Below are 23500 nucleotides of genomic sequence, written 5' to 3' on the forward strand. Positions count from 1 at the left end.
TATATATACTCTATTCAGTCTTTCATGCGAAATTTTAGTATTTTGACTAATATTTTGGACTAAGAGCTTTCTATCATTTGAGGCATTTAAGGGTCTTTAGATATTTATATTATTTAATTAATGGAAAATTTTAGTATTGACTAATATTCATAATGAACAACTTGTAAGTCGTTTTTCGTTTTTTTTTTTGGACCACCAAAGGCTTGATTTTAGCAGGGATATCATGTAGTAACAAAACACTCCATACACTCTTACACATATTTCCTCTTTTAAGTGAAATTTTAGTATTTTAATTAATAATCACAATACTTATAATACATATAGATATTATAGGTATTCAAAAGTTTTTTTGTCGTTTTGGTCTAAGGACTTATCTTCACCATTTATATCTTTAAATTAGAACGTATACTGTACACTTTAACATAAACTAGTATGTGAAGTAGTATGTAGTATGTGAAGTTTTAATATATTAATTAATATTCATAATGGACCACCTTACGTTTTTTTTTCGTTGTTTTGGACTAAGGACTCAACTTCACCATTTATAATATTGAGTTTGTTTCGTAACTCTGTATAACTCTCTGTATAACGCTCTGTATAACTTATAGAATTAAATTCAAAAATAGTATTAATAATCCAATGAGATCAATATTATTTATTCGTTTGTGGTTAAACCACTCTGAATACCGGAAAGAGCTTTTGTTGTATTTTTCACCAAAACAAATTGATTCATCATACGCTTGGTTGAGCACTTTTCGCCATGATATGGAAACGATTTCCAACGAGAAGAGAGAAATATTTTATTGATGTTACTTGAGTAAATAATACTCTCTATTAAAATTGATATCATTATTAGATTTATTCAATACTATGCACCCCTACACTATTGCACTCCACATATCAATATAGAAAACGTTTATGGTAGTGCTCCCCCATGTGTGCGATATAGAAAAGTCGGTTACGTTACGTTTTTCCTATCTCTGCTCAATTTGTTTTGAACTGGATTGTTGTTGTTGTTGTTGTTGGCGGTGGTGTTTTCTTGTTTTCGCTTATTTTTACTGCCGCGGGTGTTGCTACTAACAGCTGCATTTGCCGCTGTTATCTGTATCTCAGAGATACTCTATTGTCTTGCAAGATGTATAATGTATAACACGCTCTTTAATTGTTTTTGTTGTCTTACTTTTTATTTGTTATTATTATTTTTTTTTTTTGTTTTGTTTTTGTATTATTCTTAATTGCAAATAAGTTAAATTTAAAAATTTTTATCAATTTCTTTATTTCATTTCATTTTGTTAACGTTTGCTCTTCTTTTGGAATTTGATACCGCCAAACGAGTCGAGAACGTTGTACGCTGCGGTTCGGCATAAATCTTCCAAGTTTATTGAATTGAATCAAGTAGCAAAGATTGAAAGTGCTAAGCAGAGTTAATTTATTTATGCATAAATGCAAAATACTTCAAATAGCTAATAAAAGTGCTCTTAACTCTCTTAACTGAATATGTGAATGAACGAGTTCCAAGCAAAATTTTAATTAATAAATAAAAAAAACTGTTTGAGAAAACAGCAAAATTATTATTGAAAATTATTTGAAATTATTACATCAGTAGAGTTTATTGCAATACTTGGTAAGTCCTTACCTCTAAAAAATAATTTTCGCAAATATTTATATTTTATTTGTAGGATTCGCATTATATTGAAATAATTTTATATAAAGTAATTCTGTCTTTTTACTACGTAAGTCCGAAATGTGCACGCAAGTTTATTAAATTTCGTATGTACACATTTTGGCAAAAATATTTGGTAACTTGATTTTAATAATTTTTTTATCAAGGCAAACAAACAGCTGTGGTATCTGCTAAATATAAACAACAAAAAAATCTGGTATCAGCAAATAAAACTCACATTTTCGTGATAAAACGAATTTGTAACTCTTCAGAAAGCAAATGTTTGGCAACTAACTTAATTACCACTTCTGATAAACGAATAGAGCAATAATATATAATAATTATAAATTCATAATTTAATACTTTAATTAAGATACTTTAAAATTTTTCTAATCAGAATTCGCAAAGCAATTTCCATACTTATTCCGTTTTTTTTATTATTTACTACTTTTATCACTAACATCTGCATTTGAAATGAATCAACAACACAATTCGTTATCAAAATTTAAATAAAAGTAACTAAAAATAAAAATAAGGAAAATTGCAATTGAAATTAACAAATTAAGAAAGGAAATACTTGATGAGCATAAAAGAAGCGAATTCTTATCTTTCATTAAAAAATGAAAATGAAAATTGAAAACATTTTCTGTGTTAATTATCAAAAACGGAATTTTATTCTTATAGAAAAGAAGTATTAAGGAAAGCAATAATAAAAATAATAATACATATTATATATAATATAAATAAAAATAAAGAAGTTAATGTATTTGCTTTGATTACGTAGCAGTGGTCTGGCAATTTTAGTGATTCTAACTTATTCTAAAGTTCTACTAAATTCTTCTAAAGTTCTACCAACTTCTTCTAAAGTTCAACTGACTTCTTCTAAAGTTCTACTGACTTCTTCTAAAGTTCTACTAACTTCACCTAAAGTCCTCCTAACCTCTTCTTAGAAGTTTTGCTAACTTCTCCTAAAACCACCTTTTAGTCTATGCTATACCTTCTGCTCAAAAAGTACTCGGATTTTGTAAATAAAATACACAAATTTACAGGAAAAAGTCGCACGGATCCAGATCTGTCAAATATGGTGCCTCAGCGATGACAGTGGTGCCGTATTTCGTCAAAAAATCGCGTACTACAAGAATTTTCCATTGTAAAAATCGCTAAATGCACTTGCGGTAGTCTAACATTAAGAGCTGCTGTAAACAAACTTATTGACAGATGGCGCAAATTTGTACTATATGTCAAGAAAGGGTGTACCAACATAACAAAAAAAGAAATTTGAAAAAGGTCTATTTCTTAAAGAGTAGTTAACAAACAACAAAATCTGGATACTTTTTGAGCAAAAGGTACATTAAAGCCATCTGAATTCTAGTTCCAGTCCATACATTTTATTTTTATAAACAACTGACAACTACGCAGGAACTAACAAACGTTCGCTTGGTTAGTTATAAAAAAACTGACAAAAATAATTTTATATAAAATTGAACGTTATAAAGTCACTAACTAACTTTAGTTAGTCCCTCTTAATATACGAAAATCACATTATTTTGTGTATATAGTTATAAACAGAATAATAAACGTACCTACGATATTTCTGATCCGTATTCATATTTTACTGTTAGTTATAATTTGGCTTTTTTATAAATATAAATCAGTGAAAACAATTATCCTACTCTGTTCATTAAAACTTTGCAATATCAAATAATTTTCAAATTCTCATAGCTTCAATCTTATTTGGTTACATTTAAAAATGTAAATATTTTAGGCAGCAAAAAGTTTTTGATTTAAATAAATATATTTTGAAATATGTTTTATTTCCAAAAATATTTATTTTGCTCCAAATGCAATAAATTTTTATCTCATACAGTTATAAATATGAAAAGAGGCAGAGAATTTCAATATTTTAAATGTTTTTGAATGAAAGAGATATAACCCTTCACCTAGCTCCTGACTTTAAAAAAACATTAAGAGCCTAACCAAATAAACTTTTGATAGTCGTTTCTATAAAGCACAATTTGAGGCGGGGCTGGGCATTAGAGGGTTAAAATATCACTTAGTAAGCATATTTAAAAAAGTAACGACTGGACGTACGCCATTTATCAGAACAACTCATACGTAGTGATAACAACTCGCTTCGCTTCAGTACGACTTATGGAGATTCAATTCCATGATGGGATAAACCAGATTATTTGGGATGACAACGTTATGGGCTCAGTGCAATCGGCTCAAGTGCATAACCTTAAAAGTCCTTATCTTTATCAGATGTGAGTGTTTTCATTGATTCTAAACATGTTTCATACCCGCGACGTTATCAATTTGATAAAATCACAAGTATTTCGTGATTTGTTTTTTGTTAAGTGATAGGATCCCAAATGATTACATTCAACAGCCAAATGCAACAGCTAAATTCTCTAAATTCATTTTTGTTTTGAGCAGGTGTTCCTCGTAGACGTCGCTTCCATAATATATATATATATGTCTGGAATTAACATTCCCATAACGGGACCGATTCTGGTTATGTTATACGTGACATTTATTAAGTTATATGACCCCAAATATTTAGATTTAAGTTGACAGTAACAACTAAATTGTATACTTTTTACCATCCCGACATTACTGACATTATATTAAAGAACTGGTCTTTGACTCCCGTCTTGTATTTTAAGAGTTAAGTGCTTAGCTGACAAAGTTTTTTTGCATTCCACTTTTGACTGCTTCATAATTTTATCTCCAAAATGTATTTTACATCATATATTATCTTTTTTCTTACTTTAATCCCTACTACTAGTTCCTGTGGTGTAGTCGATTCTAGAAAATAAACTACTTATATGCTTATGCTATTTAACTGGATCATTTAATTTTTAAAAAGCTCCTCGGATAATGCACTTCTGTCATTATATTTAATACATAGAATGGAATGCCGACAACCTGATGCTTTACAAAAGCACTAAATCAAGGTAATATTAGAAGTACATAAATTCAATAATTTTTTAAAGAAGGAGTTTAATTACATTTAGCTATTAATATATTAAGTAGCTTATATTCTCATATTCCATTATAAAAAAAAATCTATCGAAGAAGAATATTCAATTGAAAATGCTTTTAATATATAGAAATTATTGACACACTCATTTACTTATATACTAGTAGTTATCGCATTAAATTTTTTTCTAATTTAATATATATCCCCAATACAATTCGTACTTAAATCTATTCGGAAGTTACACTTGTACGAAATTAATTTGTTTGAAAAATATGGTAATTTTTGGAAATAATATTTTTTCTTTCTAGATTTTTGTTTTCCTTTTATATTTTTTTTATTATCCAGTATCATTTTATCTTCAGAATTTATTATGCATTAGTTTTCTATAATCAAACTATCGACGACTTTTTTCCAGGAAAAGGCACTAATTAAATGTATGAGTAATATTGAATGCGACTACTAGTGTAAACTTATTCATAATGCTTCTATTTCATAAAAAAAATCCCAATTTATTAATTTATTCTATTTATTAAGTTTACTTTAAAATATGTAAATCATCACTTACACCTTTGTAATTAATTCTGGATTGAAATTGTATTACAAAATAACACGATAAAAAATTTTCCCATAACTTTTAGGATAATCCATTATATTTGACTTTTGAAATGGTTTAATATCAAATTAAATTTAATTAAATTCATATATAAGAAATAAAACAATTTTTTTAAGTAGAAAACTACGAACAGTCATAAATTGCAACAACAAAAATTTTATTTTTAATTAATTAAATTTTTGGACTGACCACATGACTGATTGAAGTATTGCCGAAACCCCACTATCTACATCGAAATAGTTCATTTTGATTTATTAGTCAATATATAATTTAATGAATTGCAAGTGCCAGGCTTATGGTTGTCAATATAGTTTAATATAATATTTATTAATATTTGTATTTTATATATATATATTATTTAATATTAATACACATATTTGATTAAATAATAAACAAAAATATTTTCAAAACGAAAAAAGTGAGAACAGCTAAAGTAAGTCATCATATATAACACATAACATGCATATATTATATGGATCACGTATCTATTTTAAATATGCCTGACGACTAAAATAATTCTATAATCGTAATCGATCGTTCCCCAAAATTTATTTATAAGTGTTAACCTAAATATACGAATTGAATTAAAAATTATTCTATTAAAAATGCTTGCTAGTACAAATTTTTGTGATAAAATCAGTTTTCTTCATTCTTATATCTATATTTAATCAAATAATTCTTACAAATTAATGAAAAAAATTTTTTGACTTCTTCATCAAGGCGGGATATTATAATAATTATGTTCCAATCATTAAATTATAAAATCCGTAATTCTTTAAATCTGTTTCTATCTGATGATAAACTATCATTATCACTCTAGTTAATTTTATTCTTCTCAGTTTCTTTTTCCAACGAATTTTTCCTTACGTGCACTGAATGTCCTTTTTTACGAGATCCCTTAGGGTTTCACTTAAAAGCTTACTGATGTCATGCATGGTTTTATTAGCGTACAACTGATCCAATTCTATTTTGTATTTATAAGTGCTCAGAGTCCATCATTAAATGTATATAGTTTACGACTATCTTATTTTTAGTACATGTCTTAAGCATTAACTTATAAATACTTGCATGAGTTGTAGAAGGCATAGGGCAGTATTTCATTTTTCGCATCCGGATACAATGTTAAAGTAAAATTTTCTCATTTTGGGAAGGCTTGATAAAATTGAGGAGTTCATTATTATTGTCCAGATGTTTGCTAAAATTTTTTAATTATATTTTTGTTGCCTTCGGTATACCCACAAATGGTCGAAATGATCCATACTATGTAATTGAAATTTTGGACACACTTTATAGTTGTTGAGTTTACAAGGAATGGACAGCCCAACAAATTATATACGATTTATAAACTAATTAAATAAAAATTCGAATATTTTCTAAGATTACTGATGATAAGTACTTGACAATACTCGAAACAACGTTGTATGGTCAAATACATTTATTAAAATTTTTGTTGTTGTTTCTTCATTACAGTTCGAACCCTTCTAACTTACAAATAATTTCTTTTCGTTATAAGACGCATCGTATTCGATATTAAAAGTTAAATTTTCATTATATTTATACTATGTAAGAGATATCTAACTCATTTTTATGAAATTAGTAACTTTAGAGAACGTAGACAATATTTTTTCAAATTTATATTACTTTTAAGCATATTAAATACAAGGATGAGAAAATTTTAGGATCTCATCAATTTTTAATCTTCATCACCTCAACAGTATATAACGACTATGATTCAATGATTTTATTATAAGTATAATTAGAAGTAAATTAAAATTTTATTAAACAAATATTTGAATCTATTTAAATTTATTATATTTACAATATACTTTATTTGAACATTTGGATTTCAATTGCAATTTTTGGAAATTAGAAATTCTATTATTCAAACTCACATGTTTTAGTCACATGTACTGAGTTCTTATCTGGCGCCACCGATGCCCTAATAAACTATGTTTGTATTTCGAAGCGTGAAGCAACTTAACTGTATAATTATGTCCAATCACCATTTTGCATATAAATGTATTGCATCTATTTTTAGTTGAAATTATATGGACTTTGACATAAATAATACTTAATGATGCTAGAAAGATTGCAGTATAAAAATCCATGAAAAAGCCAAGCAATGCAAAAGACAATGACCGCTTAACACTTAAAGAATAGTCCACGAGCAAATAAATATGTTGCAACAACAATCAACCAACAACATTGTCGCATTTTATGGCAACATTCAAAAAAACATTAAAGTATTTTTAATATATATTTAATGTTTTTTAATTGAATAAGAATTTATACAATTGATTCAAGTAAATGAGTGCAATAATAAAAAAATGCGTCTTGAACTGTATCGGATCGATTGATAAGAATATTTTAAGACGACACAATAACGCTCTTGGCATGATTCTTGTAAATAGTTTTAAATCTATATTTATATTATATAGAATGTATATATGACAATCAGTCTAACTTAGTTGAAACCAGTTTTATATATTAATTAAGTCAATTTATTTTCCTTAAACTTATGTATACTCGTACTATTTGAAAGTTATAGCACTTCATGCCGGAACCTACTTTATACTTTAAAAATAGATGAATAAATTCCGCTTTATCAGATAATAATAAAATAATAAAATATTTTTGCATTATAATTATTCTATTTTTATAAATTCATTTAATATATTATTTTATTTCATAATGCATCGTAATTTATTTATTATATTCATAAAATTATGAAACATTAAATTTATATGATTTTTCAACTTTGATCAACCATTGAAGAAAAAAAATTCGAATATTCTATTTAAAATCCCAAAGAAATTATTTTAATAATTCTGAATTCCTTATTCAATAATGGAAGCTTAAAAAGAAAGATTTAATGATCATAGTACCCATAATTATTTAACAAGACCGAACATTGCAAGGTCTTTAAAAGTTTATTTTTCTATTTATTTTTCTGTTCCCTATATGCGGTAAAATTTTTTTTCTATACATATACAGAAACACTATGATAGAAATTTATATAGAAAAGTAAATGAAGTAAATGAATTGTACCTAACCTTGCTCTACGAATCCATTAAAGTGTTCCTATTATACCTATTTTTCTATAATATTTTGTTTATTAAACTGTTCGTATTAAAACAATCATTAGTAAATAAGGAAGTCCATTACGTTAAAGATAATAAAGATGAATTTTAACAATGTATATATATATGTATCTATGTATAAATATATATCTAAATGCATAAAAATGTATCTATATATAAATATATCTATTTAAACCAACTGCACATTTATTTATTCATTTTTATCTTTTTCAACGTTTTACTTTATTAGCGATGCAACGAAATAATTGAAGTTCATATAAGTAGTTAAATATTTCGATTTCCAAAAAAAATTATTTAGATGTACAGACAATTTTACAACAAAAAAAACATAATATTTTTAGAACAGTAGTGAACTACAACAACAAAAATTCATTTTATATTATTTTAGTTGAATTTTTGGCTGACCATACAGATGTTTCGAGTATTGCCAAATGCCCATAACATCAGTGGTCCTGAAAATAATTCTTATATTTAATTATTCGTAAATAATTTTTTGACATTGCAAGTACCAGCAATCGAACTCGCGTCCTACCAAATTTTTAAACTCTCAATTTCTTTGATTCAACAAAAACGGACTCTACTATTAAGGAATGGGGAATATTATGTATATATATAATATATATATTATATATATATATATATATATATATTATATATATTATATATATATATTATATATTATATTATTATATATTATATATATATATATATTATGTAAACGTATTTTTTTCTTATGTATACACATCTATCTATTGACATTATCATAGTTTTATATGAGTACAGTATACCCCATTAATATATAGGTTAGGCTAGGTTAGTTTATAACGCCGATCCAAAACGATTACTAAATAAATCAAAAATAAAATATGTTATATTTATTTTTATTAACATTAACTAGTTTTATAAGCTATCTAATAAGTGAACTGATAAATAGATATAGAATAAATAAATAGCACAACATAAGAAAAATAATAAACAGTAAAGAACGTATACATAATTAAACATAAGTATGTATATAATCTATGTATGTATATAATATATTAATATATACATATTAATAAAACCTGCTATCATATAATCAGGGTATATTCAGGATATTTTGTTAATAGATAGAGACTATTAACGATAACTGTCTCATTTCTTAATTTGTATGGACGAGGGTTAACATTTGAATGGGTTTAATAATATTTTTTTTTGATGGACTTTCAACTCTCGATGCGGGTCAATGTAGTTATGTACTATTTAGCTTTATAGTTTTTTCAAATAATTTTTAATATCAATATTTGTTACAGTTTCGTTTTGTTAACAGTTCCCCAAGTCTTTGTTCTTTACTTCCATTCCGTATTCTCCATCCTACAATCTTTATTTACAGAATATTACTTCATATTCATATTACTTTCGTATAATAAAGACCATAGACTCTGAATCTAGCAAAGAACATAATAGGTATATTGACCAATAATTAGAGTACAAGTAAATTTTTGAGGTTTTATTAAAAAAAAAATAAGATAATTAATAATTCGGTCAGAAAGACAATTACTAGAAAGCAGTGCGTGATGGAAAACAAGAAAAAAAATATTGCAATGTCTTAAATTATATACGATAAATAAGTCAAAAAAAAGAAATTTACTAATATTTTGAATAAAATTAATTTATCCAAAAAATTATTGATAATTTTTATGAAGAAATCAGCTTTAAGACCTTATTAATTCCAAACTAATTTATTAGCAAGAACATGGGAGTCACTAATTGAACTGGAGCTCCAAGACTAGAGCATTACATTTTATTAATCTTAATTTTTTCTCCAGACCTCCAGTCATTAATTGAACTCAACAAACTGGAGCTCTGTCACCATTATAAGCCTATAGATTAATGGTGTTTCTAGGAGTTAATTACCACTGAGTCGGGGTATTATCGATGGTGCTTGGGTTTTAATTAAATATAGGTTCGTTGTGCTTGCTTGGAACATTGATTTTCAAATATAAGTTGCAACAGTGAACAATATACCAGCAATACCCTGAATGCATGGTTTTATAGCCATATAAAATTCTATGAGCCCATGAGTTAAGTTCAATTACTTACAAGAGATCTAAATACAAAATTAAACTTAATAAAATATGTGTATAAAGTAGACAAAAAGCTTACGTGATATTTATAGTAGGTCGATTATCTACAGAGTTATAATTCCTTATATAGTTGAACGATTCGTATGAAATGGTTATGTGTGTAATGATAAAAAACTAATCTCAAAAAAATATACAGGTTAAATTTTTCGTTTTCATGAGTTATTGATTAATAATGAATTGAACGTTGTTCTCAGGAATTTGAACTTTTTCATGATGCCATATGGAATTTTCTCTATAAAAATTTGCAATTTAGTTAGCATAACATAAACCATTACTAGCTGGATATAAAAATACTTTCAAACCATAATAATTGTTAGTTATCCGTGGTCTAGTGGTGTTCTTTGTAGAATAAAATACTCGTAGGATTCTAGTTAGCGTCAGTGGAGTGTACAAAATTGCAAAACACATCCTGAGAGTTTAACTGGCACTAAAGCATAAATGAAAGAAATAACTACCCAGACTTCTTTTATGAAGAATATGAGATCACGAAATACATCTTATAAGTTTCACTATCATTAAAACATTTGAAAGCAATACATAGGCAGGCATCTTATATCGATTAAGAATATAATAATCGGTAAAGTATATTCAATACTACAATTTGTTGATTAGAGAATCGGACTGAGTGAAATATATAGTGAATCGACGAGTATGACATAATAGATCTTTAGATCTGAAGTTCTTAAATGTTAATTCTCAAAACATTTCCAACATCAATAAAAAATAAATTAAATTTTATTGTCTTCATTTTAGAAAAAAGTTTGCATTCTAATTATCTCCAGACAAACTACTTCTGGTAAGCAAAGTTCAGTATGCCTCAAATCTAGTTGTCATGCATTCTCGAGCTGTACATACTCGACATAATCTCAGGTATGCCTGTGCCGAAATTTAATATACTGACTAATCGAAGCGTTGTTCGCAAACTTTGACAAGGCCGAGCCGATAAGAGCGATCGCTAATTATTTTCAGCACTTTTACGAGTTTATTGCACTTTTATCTATGCAGGCACAAAATTTGTTGTCTTTTTCAACTTCGCATTTCTGTGATTTTTTTCATAATTCTTACTCTAAATAATTAAGGTTGCATTAGGTTAATCACTTGGAATATTTGGTGCAATTATTAGATTAGCACGAAACATAAACATTGTAATTTATGACATAAAAGTGAGATTTGAGCAACGCCAAAACTTGAGATTTGCCTTTGTCTTTTAGTGAAATTTGATGGAATTAGAAATTATTGCGAAATAATTTCATTAGTGTTCGCAGTCACAAGTAGACAACACGTTAATTCTAAGTGACAAAATATCAACCAAAATACAAATTAGAAAATAAATTCGGGATTTTATGGTACATGCAAATACAAGTTGAATGATCTTTTGCAGAATTTTAATAAAATAATTTATTATAAATCAAAACTTATAAAAAAGTGAGAATTTGATATAATAAATATTCATTTTAAAATTATTTATAGAAATTTTTAGTATTTATAATAATAAGAATGTAAAATTTTTTTTTTCTTTATAGATATTTTTCAAGCATATGCAATAAAAAGCATAAACTAAGTACAAATTTTTATTATAAATAAAAGCAAAAAGTGAAGAAAATGCCACAACAGCCTTCATACTGGAAAGTCCTTACCCGCCGGAAAGTATTATCTAATGAGGGAGTGGAGAGCGATACTAAACTGAATAGAGTTTTGGGTTTATATGATCTGACAGCACTTGGAGTTGGCTCCACATTGGGAGCGGGTGTTTATGTTTTGGCTGGACAAATAGCAAAAGAACAAGCTGGACCATCGGTAATGATTTCATTTGCAATAGCCGCATTAGCCTCACTTTTGGCAGGTTCGTTTCAAACACATATAACTACAATTATTTAATATTTTGATTTATATTATTTCAAGAATTATAATTATAATTTATTTAATAATTTTTGAATCTCTTCAAAGGTGTTTGCTATGCGGAATTTGGTGCCCGCGTCCCAAAAGCAGGTTCCGCTTATATTTATAGTTATGTTTGCATTGGAGAATTTGCTGCTTTCGTTATTGGTTGGAATCTTATGCTGGAATATATTATTGGTACGGCAGCAGTTTGTCGAGGCATAAGTTTATATCTAGACACACTGATAAGTGATACACTAAAAACTACATTTGCTGAAATAGCGCCAATGCATGTGAGCTTCTTCGGCAGCTATTTTGACTTCTTCGCATTTGGATTGGTTGTAGTTTTTGGCGGTAAGATTATAAAAACTTGATTAAAACGTTATTAGAGACTGTATCAGTAATTTTTTTTAAATGTGAAAGACATTTTGAATTGTATATGGATAATATAGTATATAATCCATATTTGCAAAATGCAAAAAATAAGTACATATAAAAGCGATTGAATTGATGAAAAAATTATATTGCAGAACATAAGTAAAGGGACGAAAGAAAGTCATTTTAAACTTTTTTAATATTAGTATAAATAGTTAAAAAAAAATTAGTGAAAACTTCTCTAAATTCTGTTAACTATGCGGCGTTTCGCCCAAAGAAAGTATTCATTTGTATGAATATTTTATCCAAAATAAGCACCAAAATTGAATTAGTAGGAGTTTAAATTAATTTAAAATGACTTACTTAACATTGAATATTTTTATTTATATAAAACGGATCGAGATTTAATAATAAGGTTATAAAGCATTAAGAGCAATAGCACTTATTCGAATTTTTATTTTTTATAATGTCTTCCATTCAGTAATTCTTGCTATTACTGAATTCTGACATCCGATAATCGAAGGACGAAAAAGGACCCAAGTAGTTTCGTGGTCTACTTCGACGAATCCTTTAATTCAATGGGGCCACTTATTGGACAGTGCGCTGTCCCAACGTCCCACCATGTATATATGTATATATATAATTCTAGCTATTTAAGACAATTGCATAGCCGTAGTCCCATATTTACACTGACAACCCTGTAGCTATCAAGAATCTAAACCTAATCACTAAAAAATAAAGTCTTTAATAGTTACAAATCCCTAAATTTTATGATTCAGAAAATTATATATGGCACAGAACGATATAGAAAAGAACAGCTGTATTTGCTTCTCAAATTCTTCCAGAAAAATATATTGCCTGTCTTTTAGCAATCTGTAATCTATTTCTTAACATATATATAAAATGAGAATAGTTGCATAGAGGAGTAATATGTTTATAAACAACGCTAATTGTCCAAAATAAATCATAAAGAAAAACACTAACATTTCTTTCAATCAAAAAATATATATATATATATATAATTGTTCCGAAAGTTATCACCTGACACGCTTTTGAAGCTTAAGGATGTATGTTTTATTCAATAAATATCTCAGACCGCCGCTTCTGAGAATGAAGAAGAAAACATCACATATTAAAAAGTCGATTTTGTTTTTCTAAGAATTTTAACTTTTATTTCGAGCATTATTTTTAATATATTTCTATAAATATTTCGGCAAATATACTTTTGCCTTCATCAGGAGAGTTCCGAATATTCACATAATCACACATTGTATTTTTATCATTTTTTAAGATATCACAGGCCTATTTATTTTTTGTTTATCAAGATTACTACTATTAACATCCATTCAACAAGAAATGAAATTTTTTAGGGACCTCCCCATGGATCATGTGGTATAACAACGGACCAATTGACTTAAGAGTTTTGGTTTCCAATTAACGAGACTTGACAGTCTCTAGTTACCTATCGACTAGTTGCTAGTTGCTTATGCTGTGTGTTTTATCAGGGAAATAGAAAACCAGGTCCATTGAAGGAAAATTCTTACAACGAAAATACTTTAGAAGTTATAACTGTCATTATACTTCTAACTGCTATTAAAAATAGTAATAATTTATTTACTAAAAAAAATTAATTAAATTAATTTAATTCAATAAAACTTCTATTTTTCAGTGGCACTTGCGTTTGGTGTGGAGACCTCGGCGATAGCAAATAATTTTTGCACCTGCTTAAATATTTCAATTTTACTTTTCGTGATTATAGCAGGTTCCATCAAAGGTAATGATACATATTTAAGTCCCAGTCTTACGTAGCATAAAAATTTATCAAATAATATCAAACTAGATGAACATACAATTTAAAGTATACATTACACAAAACAAAGTGTTCATACTTTTTAAAAAAACTCACACATTATATTATTATATATATCACTTATAATATAACATGTTTTTGTATTTTTATAGCTGACTTTTCCAATTGGAGTATCGACATTGCCAATGTAAATGTCACAGACACTAATCTTGGCACTGGCGGTTACTTTCCGTTTGGAATTTCTGGTACCTTAAAAGGCGCTGCTACTTGTTTCTTCGGTTTTGTGGGTTTTGATTGTATTGCAACTACAGGCGAAGAAGTACGAAATCCTCGTAAAAATATACCTCGATCCATTCTACTATCATTACTCATCATTTTTCTCTGTTATTTCGGTGTTTCGACGGTCTTAACATTAATGGTACCATACTACTTACAAGATGCCAATGCACCACTACCATATGCTTTCAAAAATGTCGGTTGGACTTTTGCTATGTGGATAGTTTCAATTGGTGGTCTGATAGGACTTTTAGCAAGTCTTTTTGGGGCCTTATTTCCTTTACCTCGTGTTATGTATTCAATGGCCGAAGATGGTTTGCTATTTAGATTTTTGGGTAAAGTAAGTCCACGTTATCGAGTGCCGGTAGTTGGCTCTATTTTCGCAGCCATGATAACAGGTAAAAATAAAGGAATTATTGATTTTAACGTTACTATTATTTATTCAATATTTAATATATTTTTAGCACTAATTGCTGGATTATTTGATTTGGCACAATTGGTAAATTTGCTCTCAATTGGCACTCTGTTAGCTTACAGTGTAGTGGCGATATCAATAACTATTTTAAGGTGATTTTTTTTATTTTAAAAAGAAATTTAAATAATTGTGATAAAATGAAATTGCACATAACATTGCATCATATAATAATGCTATTATCATAATCATATGATAATGCTTCTAAGAACAAAAGTTCTCATAAGAAAGTAGAAACAAAATATGTGAAAAAGTCAGCTATGGGTGTACAAAGTTTGAAACCGTACAGACTTTAAAATTTATTCAACAAAAGATTTCAAAATGTTCAAGGCTTCCAGTAGGAAAGGGCATTGCCACCATAGTAGATACTTAGTACCAACAGCTAACCCTAACCGTACAACGTTTTGTATATTGATCAGACTATCTCTCTTTTAGAAGTTCAGATGAGAATAGGTGACCCTGATGTGGTATTATCGTCGTCTCACAAATCAAAGTAGGTCATTTAAAAAAAATATAATGAGTAATGTAATCATTTAATAATGTAATTATTTTCTTGAAAGTAGAAACAGCAATCTATTAAACAATCTATTATCTTAACTCCATTGTTAGCCAGTTAATACAGCTTGAGATTACCCATCAGGTAATATGTCATAGTCATAGCTCTGTTTTATTTAAGAAGATATATGAATACATAGTTTAATTTTGTTGTAACAGGAAAAAATTTATTTTATATGAATATGAATGTAGTCAACTAAATTGTTTCTATAGTTTTTCCTGTTTCTTGAATATTATCTCGGTTTATAGCAATACTGTAATATTATATATATATAATGTAAGAATATATAAATAGTTGAAGAAACACAAAAGTTATCCACAGAAGTACTTGAATTCAATCTCGGCGCATATAGCCCATAAATCAAATATTTTTACGATTTTATATATCGTCTCTGTTTGAACTATTACTATGAACATATCTTAATATCTTGTATCTTAATTTCAGTAGCATCACAACAAATAAGTATCTGCTTTGAAAAAATATTTTTAATTTTTTTTTAACAGGTACATGGACAACTCTGACGAATCTGATAGAGAAAATGGAAACCAACCATCTTCGGAAAGTACTCTATTAACATCCACCGGAAATAGGATAACTTTTAAGGCCGTAATGATACAATCATTCAATTTCAAGCGAGTACAAATACCGAATGAAATTTCTACACGTATCGTGGGCACTTTGATGACACTTTTCTGTAAGTTCAACCTCAAAGTCAGTAATATTATAAAAGTTCTTAAAAAAATTATTTAATGATAATAATAAATAATAAACAGATCCTTTGTAGTCCATTGACAAACATGAATCCAAGTACTAAATTCATTGTACATAATCAAAACTCTCATTGACATTGTCAAATTTTTTTGTTGAAGCTGGTGTCCGATCAAAAAACGTAGAGCTATTCTAAATAATAACAGAATGAAATTTGATTTTATCTAGCAATGATAAAAATTGATTTCAGAAAGAAGATACCACTTTTCTTTATTCAAAAGTTAACACTAAGAGTAATCAATCAATCAATCAATCCAGTACGTTCCCAGGGGAACATTGGGCCATAACGCACTTTTTCCAACTGTCACGATTTTTTGCCACGGTTTTAATTTCTCCAAAGGTTTTTCCGCTTGCTTGGATTTCTTTCTCCAGTGTTCGCTTCCACGTTTGCTTGGGCCTACCAACTAAGAGTAATGGTTAATTGAAAACAAATACATAGAAACAACATCTGCTGATTTTATTACGAAATCTCTCATTTCCACTTATCTGCTATTCAGATAATATATATACTTACCATTAAGTTGGAAAAACTGATTTCTTTAACTTATGAACCCATAAAATATTAAATCTTTCGATGACATTACTGTCTAAAAGGCCTCAGTTTATAGTTACTTATTTTAGTAACATTAGTACGGATTAGTAACGGATTCAACTTAGACCTGTTTACTCATTGGTTTTATATATTTTGATTAATTTTATATATTTTTAGGTCTGCTTTCTCTTGGCATTGGACTGATTCTTATGCAAGCGTATGATGCACTGGAAAGCAGTGAGCTATGGGCCGTCATGCTCCTATCTATACTTGTTATTTTAACAACTATGGTCTTAATTGCGATTTGCTCTCAACCTAGAGAGGCTTATACACGTTTCTTCAGAGTGCCATTTGTGCCGATAGTGCCGGCTATTAGTATTTTCATTAATATTTATCTTATGCTGCAGTTGGATACAATGACTTGGATACGCTTTGGTATCTGGATGATTATAGGTAAGCTAGCACATTTTTTACTAATAATAATATTAGTAATTGCATGCACATTAGTTAATTGGTTGTAAAATTTGTTCAAGTATCTGTTCCAATAAAAAGAAGTTTCATCTGCATCCGAACTAACTTCACACGTAATTACTAATAAAAAATTTTAACATTAGGTATACCAATGTTTATTGCATGTTGGTGCATGTATGATATAAAGAATCCAATGAAACGTAATCCAAAGCGTATAGAATTTCTAAAAGACCTCAAAGCAACTGCAGATGATAAAAATCCTAGAAATCATAAAACAAATGGCAAACATATAGTTGAAGCCAACAAAGGAATGGCAAAAACTGCAAACAATGGTAAAGAGACACCAAGTGATGCCCCAAACGGTACGACAATGAACATCCAAAATGAGCATTCTGTCAAAAGTTTAGATGAGATTATGAATTTGAGTGAAGTTGGTGATGATTTGATTGAAAAAAGACATCCCAATGGGAAAGTATTTTATATTGAAGACACAAAGAGTAACACTTCTACTGCTACACTGGAAAACGATGACGAACGAAAAAAAAATGGTAGCACTGATACCACAGACGATGAAAAGTCAGTTATTGCTATGTTAGATGATGTATTAAAGGCGGAAGATGAAAGCCCACAGGTGGACGCAGTACCATATTTTAGTCGCAAATTGAGTGTGGACTCAGAAATGATGCCAAGTGTTATTGAAACTACCACCGTTGCAACGGTGCATAGTAGTAGCGATTCTTCAGAAAAAGACATCGATGAAATGCCAGAAGTGGACAATGAAATAGAGAACCGAAATCGCCTTAATTCAAATTTTGAGTTATATGCTGAAAGCCAAATAGTGGCACAAAAATTAGTAGACGAAATATTAAATAGCGATGAACTCTGGCAAACATTGTTGGAACGTAGAAAGTTACAAGTACAACAGGAAATAGAAAAATCACCCGAAATAAATGAAACCGTTAATAATGTATTAAGTGTTATAGAAAATGACAATAAATTAAAAGACGCTGAACCTGTTGAAGCAGTCAGTATGAGACGCACAAACTCAGTTGATTCACTACTATCAACAAATTCAGTGGAAGATCCATTGCGTTCGGAAAAGTTTAAAAATAAATTAAGTAGATTAATTATGAAACCACCACCCATTGCCACAAACAAATCAAACAAAGAAGAAGAAACAGGGAGCACAAATCTTAAAGATGTTGCGACTCAGGAACCCAAGCTGAAACAGTCCAAAAGCGAAGCTGATATTAAGAAACTAATATTAAAAGCAATTGAAGGAACTGGAATGAGTTTAGATGATGACACAAATAATACTATGAACCAAAAAAATAATGACATACCAAAACCACCAAAGTTTGATCCAGTACTTTATAAAACTATAAATAGTCTGAGTATGAATAAAGAACGACCGAGTCTTGATAAATTATTAAAAACCGATGAAGAACCAAAACTGAAACGTTTCACATCCCAGCAACCACAATCAGTTGAACCGCAAGTGCCATTTAAGCAAAAATTAGAAGCTATACTAAGACGTGGTCCTTCTAATCGCTTACAAAAACCTCCAGAAGTAATTTTAAGAAGACCCAAATCTATTGGTCCTACAGAGGACCTACCAACTAATACTTTTAACGTTCCTGAAACTCAAACAAAAAGCATTGCAACAAAATCTGAAACTAGTCTCAACACAGATAACCTAACTCCTTTGGAGACAATTAATCACATAAAAAATACACTCAAGCCTATCAAAAATGGTAGTGTCCAGTTATAGTATTTACTGATACTGTAGTTTTTAATTGGTAACTAATATTTATTATGTATTATAAAAATTATATGTTTTAAGTATTATAGTATATGCAGATCGTAGTAGTTGTACAAAAAAATTAATTATTAATAAATAAACTTTTAGAAGTGCTTCCAAATTTAAAGTAATTCACATTCATCTGGATAACCTTTCATTATTTTTGATTAATTTGAACGCTTAAAAAAAATTGTAGAATTGAAATATATATAGAGTGTTTCTGTTTAAAGTATATTTGGTGTAGTAGGTGTTTCGTTGAGTAAAAAATTTAAAAAAATTTGAAAAATAATAAGAAATTCAAGGCATCAAAAAAACCTTACCCGAAGTTACCATTCATTCCTAATTTTTTAATATCTCTCAAACGGTTAATGCTTATAGTTTCCTACAAGAGCTAAGTTTGAGTTCAAACATATTTTTGTTTTTAAATAGACTTTAATGCATATAATTTAGTGGTTCGAACTGTATTTTTTCTTGTTTTTAAATTACAATTGATTAAGTGAATAAACGATTTTAAAAATTATCGAATGTTTTTTGTCGGAATATTAAGTTCGACTAAGCTTAAATGTTTTGCAATTCGACAAATATTAATAATAGACCCTTCTTCTTCAAATATTTTTGGTCTTTTGAGCAAGACACACCATCCGAAATTTTTTGAGTAAATTTTTTTTCTAAGTAAAGTTTTAAGAATTATTCAATTTCCAAATATGATTTTTTTATTGCTTTATCTCAAGAACTTTATCATGACTAATAAACTTTAAAACGAAACACCCTATATATATCTACTGCGAAGAGAATAATGCATGCTTAATATGAATTTTATTAGTCATTAAGAATAAATTCACAATATGTATTAATGCAAAATTCGGTACGAGCATTAATGATTAAAGAATATAGAAAAGTAGATTAAGTTTGATATCAAATAAGACATAAAATTAATAATTTGCATGAATTTTTATGAATTTTATAATTATATGGAAACGACATTCAAATTTTGTACTTAGAATACAGTTTAATCATATATATATCATATTTATATATATTAAAAACTTTAAATAATACATTCTGAAAAAAGATTAGAAGAATTATGGATTTAGTCAACGAAACCCCAGAAAGAATTTTTGGATTTTGCTTCAGTATCTTAAACGAATTTAAGGCTTTAACCCATAATGAAGTCAAAATGAGTACCACTGAATAAAAATGAAAACTATAATGTTTGGTTAATTGTGTTTATTATATATATAGACTTAAGTCCGTTCCCACTGTGGAAACCGACTTAGGTTAAGTTAAGATTATAGGATAACCGGCTTAGGATAGACTTGCTTATATGAAACAATATGATCTTAACTTTTTTCTGATATTTTTATCAGTTAAAGAGGTTTCGAAATGGAACTATTTATGTTTTCGATAATCTCTAGGCTTACACACATAGTAGGACTTGTAAATTAATATTTAAAAAAAAATTAAACAAAATTAATTCATCCAAAGATTATTATTATAAATTGATTGGGTTGACATATGAAATACCTATCGTAAAACGAAACTTAAGATGAACTTAATGTTCAACAAATTTTTTGTTATATCATGATATATAACAGGAATGCAATGATTTATTCAGCTTCTTTATACAGACTTAATGCTAAATTGTACTCATTTTGGACCAAATTAGTTAGAGGATCACCAACTTTTGTAATAGGGATTTTGAAAAAATCACTAACGAGATTCTTAACAGCTAAAAATTACAGGTACTTCTTTTTACAGAATGTATTTATATCCACAAAATATATTATCCCAGTGTAGTTTTGAATATATAAAATATATTTAAAAATTAATTATTAAATATTATTTTTAAATATTTTAAAAATTCACAAATGCGTTAAAAACATAACAGCATGAAGCTTATGGAATTTTAAAAATGAATATAATTTATTTTAAAATATTTTCTTAAACTTCAGGACTTTCAATATACTTTTTCTATGGACTACCGAATAGCTTGCGAGAATTAAGAAGACAGCGCGTGGGCTGGCAAAAATTAAAATATAGTGATTATTTTTAATTATACATTTTATCATTAATTATAATAATCATTGATCAAGAAATATTTTTTTGATCATTTCATATAGAAATAAATTAAGATATTTTTATGAAACTGAAATTTATAAATAATAATGTAAATAAATCACAAATAATAAAAATTATAAAAAAAACTTAATGAATTTCATTTCAAAATCAATAACAAAAAATTGTACATATTAAATAATACATATATGCCATCTTTAACTTTTGATTACCTAAGCCTGAACAGTTTATAATACTATCATTCAAACGGTTTTATTTCGAGCAGAAGTAAGATACATATATAACCTACCATTGCACCAACGAAATTAAAATTAATATATTAAGCGTATTCAGATTTTATCGCCGTAATACTATACATATATAGTATTTAAAGTAAAACGAGGGACACAAACTTCCATAATATCTACGAAGTTCAAATTTATATATCAAGCATATTCAGACTTTATCGCCGTAGTACCAATATAAGATTTGCTCTAATAAGAAGGACATAGACTACCATTACAGTCATTAGACTAAAATTGAGGAATTCATTTTATTCAAAATTCATCACTGTAGTAGTATATATACATATATATCTTATGAACACAAGTATTATTTATAAACTGATTTAAAGTGACTTTTATTAAAATACATATTTTCTTTCTATTTAAAATAGAAAGATGATAATAAGATAAAATAATCAGAATAAAGGACAATAAGATGGTAAGACTATGTTTATAAGAATCATTAGGCCGCGTATAATAAAACATCGAGACTTTAGAATTTTTTTATTCTACAAAAAAGCTCCAATCAGGTTTTTTAGAATATAATGAACAAGTTGGATTATGTACTATTATACAATTAAATTCTGTTTGTAACTTTTTAAAAGTCCTTTATTAAAAAAGAAAACAGAACTTTCATAGTAATAAACAAACTAATATGATATACAAATATTTTTTTATTAAAATAGCATGAAGAGGAAAGGAGGATGAGGGATAGATCCTTCTTTGATTATATAATCTAAAGATAATAAACTACAAAAATACAGCTTAAGCATATATTATTATCTGAAATATACACATATTTTCAAATATATCTCCCCGTGATACAATCCTGGTAATGCCACTGTGTTTGAAGAAGTGCTCTGTAGCCATACTACTGATAAGGTATTCCAAATATTTCCCAATAGTACAACAATTTGTAATATATTTTACAACGATTTTTTTATTTTTTTCTAAACATAGTATATCTTTAAATATCTGTGAATATATGTTGTGAGAAAAAGTAAAGAACCCTAGCCATTAATCTGAGAGTCTTTGACTAAATCAATGCAGTTGAATTGTTATAAGTATTCCGTACTTGTACTACATTGAAATTGTACAGGATTTAATAACAGACTTATATATTGAAATTTGTCTTGACAAATTTTATAACTCTTTTATATTATTAAAAAAAATTTGATTTATTTTATATAATTAAAAATATTATTAATAAAAATTCTGAAAATGCTAAATTCCTATTTCATAAATATATAAAATTTTGATTTGTTGAACTTATCTCTGTTAATTGATTTTATCTTTAAGTTATTTCATTATATCTGTTTTATATTATCTAGAGTGAAACAGAATATCTTTTAAATTGCAACTATGTTTAAGACAGATATTAACAGGAGTACACCTAATATTAAATATATACACTTCAATGTTGCTTTTCTAAAGAATCATACAATATTTTTTGGTTGCAATGAATTTCGCTAAAATATTTATATTGATTCATATTCTATTGAATCCTATATCTTATTGATTCATATATAAATATATGTGTTATATATATATAAACATATACATTTATTTTCAAATCTATCTTCATGTAGTCAAGTAATTGATACAAAAGTATAATTATGAGAAAGCTGAATTTTGGGACAAATCTTCATCATTTATTAACTTAATCCTTCATTATCCTTAATTCTAATGTAAGTTCATTTATCCTTATTTACTTATTACTATTAACCTAAAGTAAA

The 23500-nt window shown here is 27.6% G+C and overlaps 1 protein-coding gene across 2 annotated transcripts; it reads left to right on the forward strand.

The window, feature by feature from the left end:
• Positions 1-1342: 1342 nt before the first annotated feature.
• On the forward strand, positions 1343-21512 carry LOC119668759 (cationic amino acid transporter 2). Of its 2 annotated transcripts, XM_038078369.1 has the most exons (10): positions 1343-1624; positions 12010-12329; positions 12434-12718; positions 14409-14513; positions 14702-15223; positions 15290-15392; positions 16357-16547; positions 17331-17606; positions 17768-19423; positions 21378-21465. In XM_038078369.1, exons 2-9 carry the CDS (start codon positions 12089-12091, stop codon positions 19393-19395), a joined length of 3351 nt encoding a protein of 1116 aa, XP_037934297.1. In that variant the 5' UTR covers positions 1343-1624; positions 12010-12088; the 3' UTR covers positions 19396-19423; positions 21378-21465. The 2 variants fall into 2 exon arrangements, with proteins under 2 accessions (XP_037934297.1, XP_037934298.1); XM_038078370.1 differs by lacking the exons at positions 1343-1624; positions 17768-19423 and having other exon boundaries at positions 12089-12329; positions 21378-21512.
• Positions 21513-23500: the final 1988 nt, after the last annotated feature.

Source organism: Teleopsis dalmanni, chromosome 1 (assembly GCF_002237135.1).
Source record: "Teleopsis dalmanni isolate 2A chromosome 1, ASM223713v2, whole genome shotgun sequence".
Taxonomy (NCBI): domain Eukaryota; kingdom Metazoa; phylum Arthropoda; class Insecta; order Diptera; family Diopsidae; genus Teleopsis; species Teleopsis dalmanni.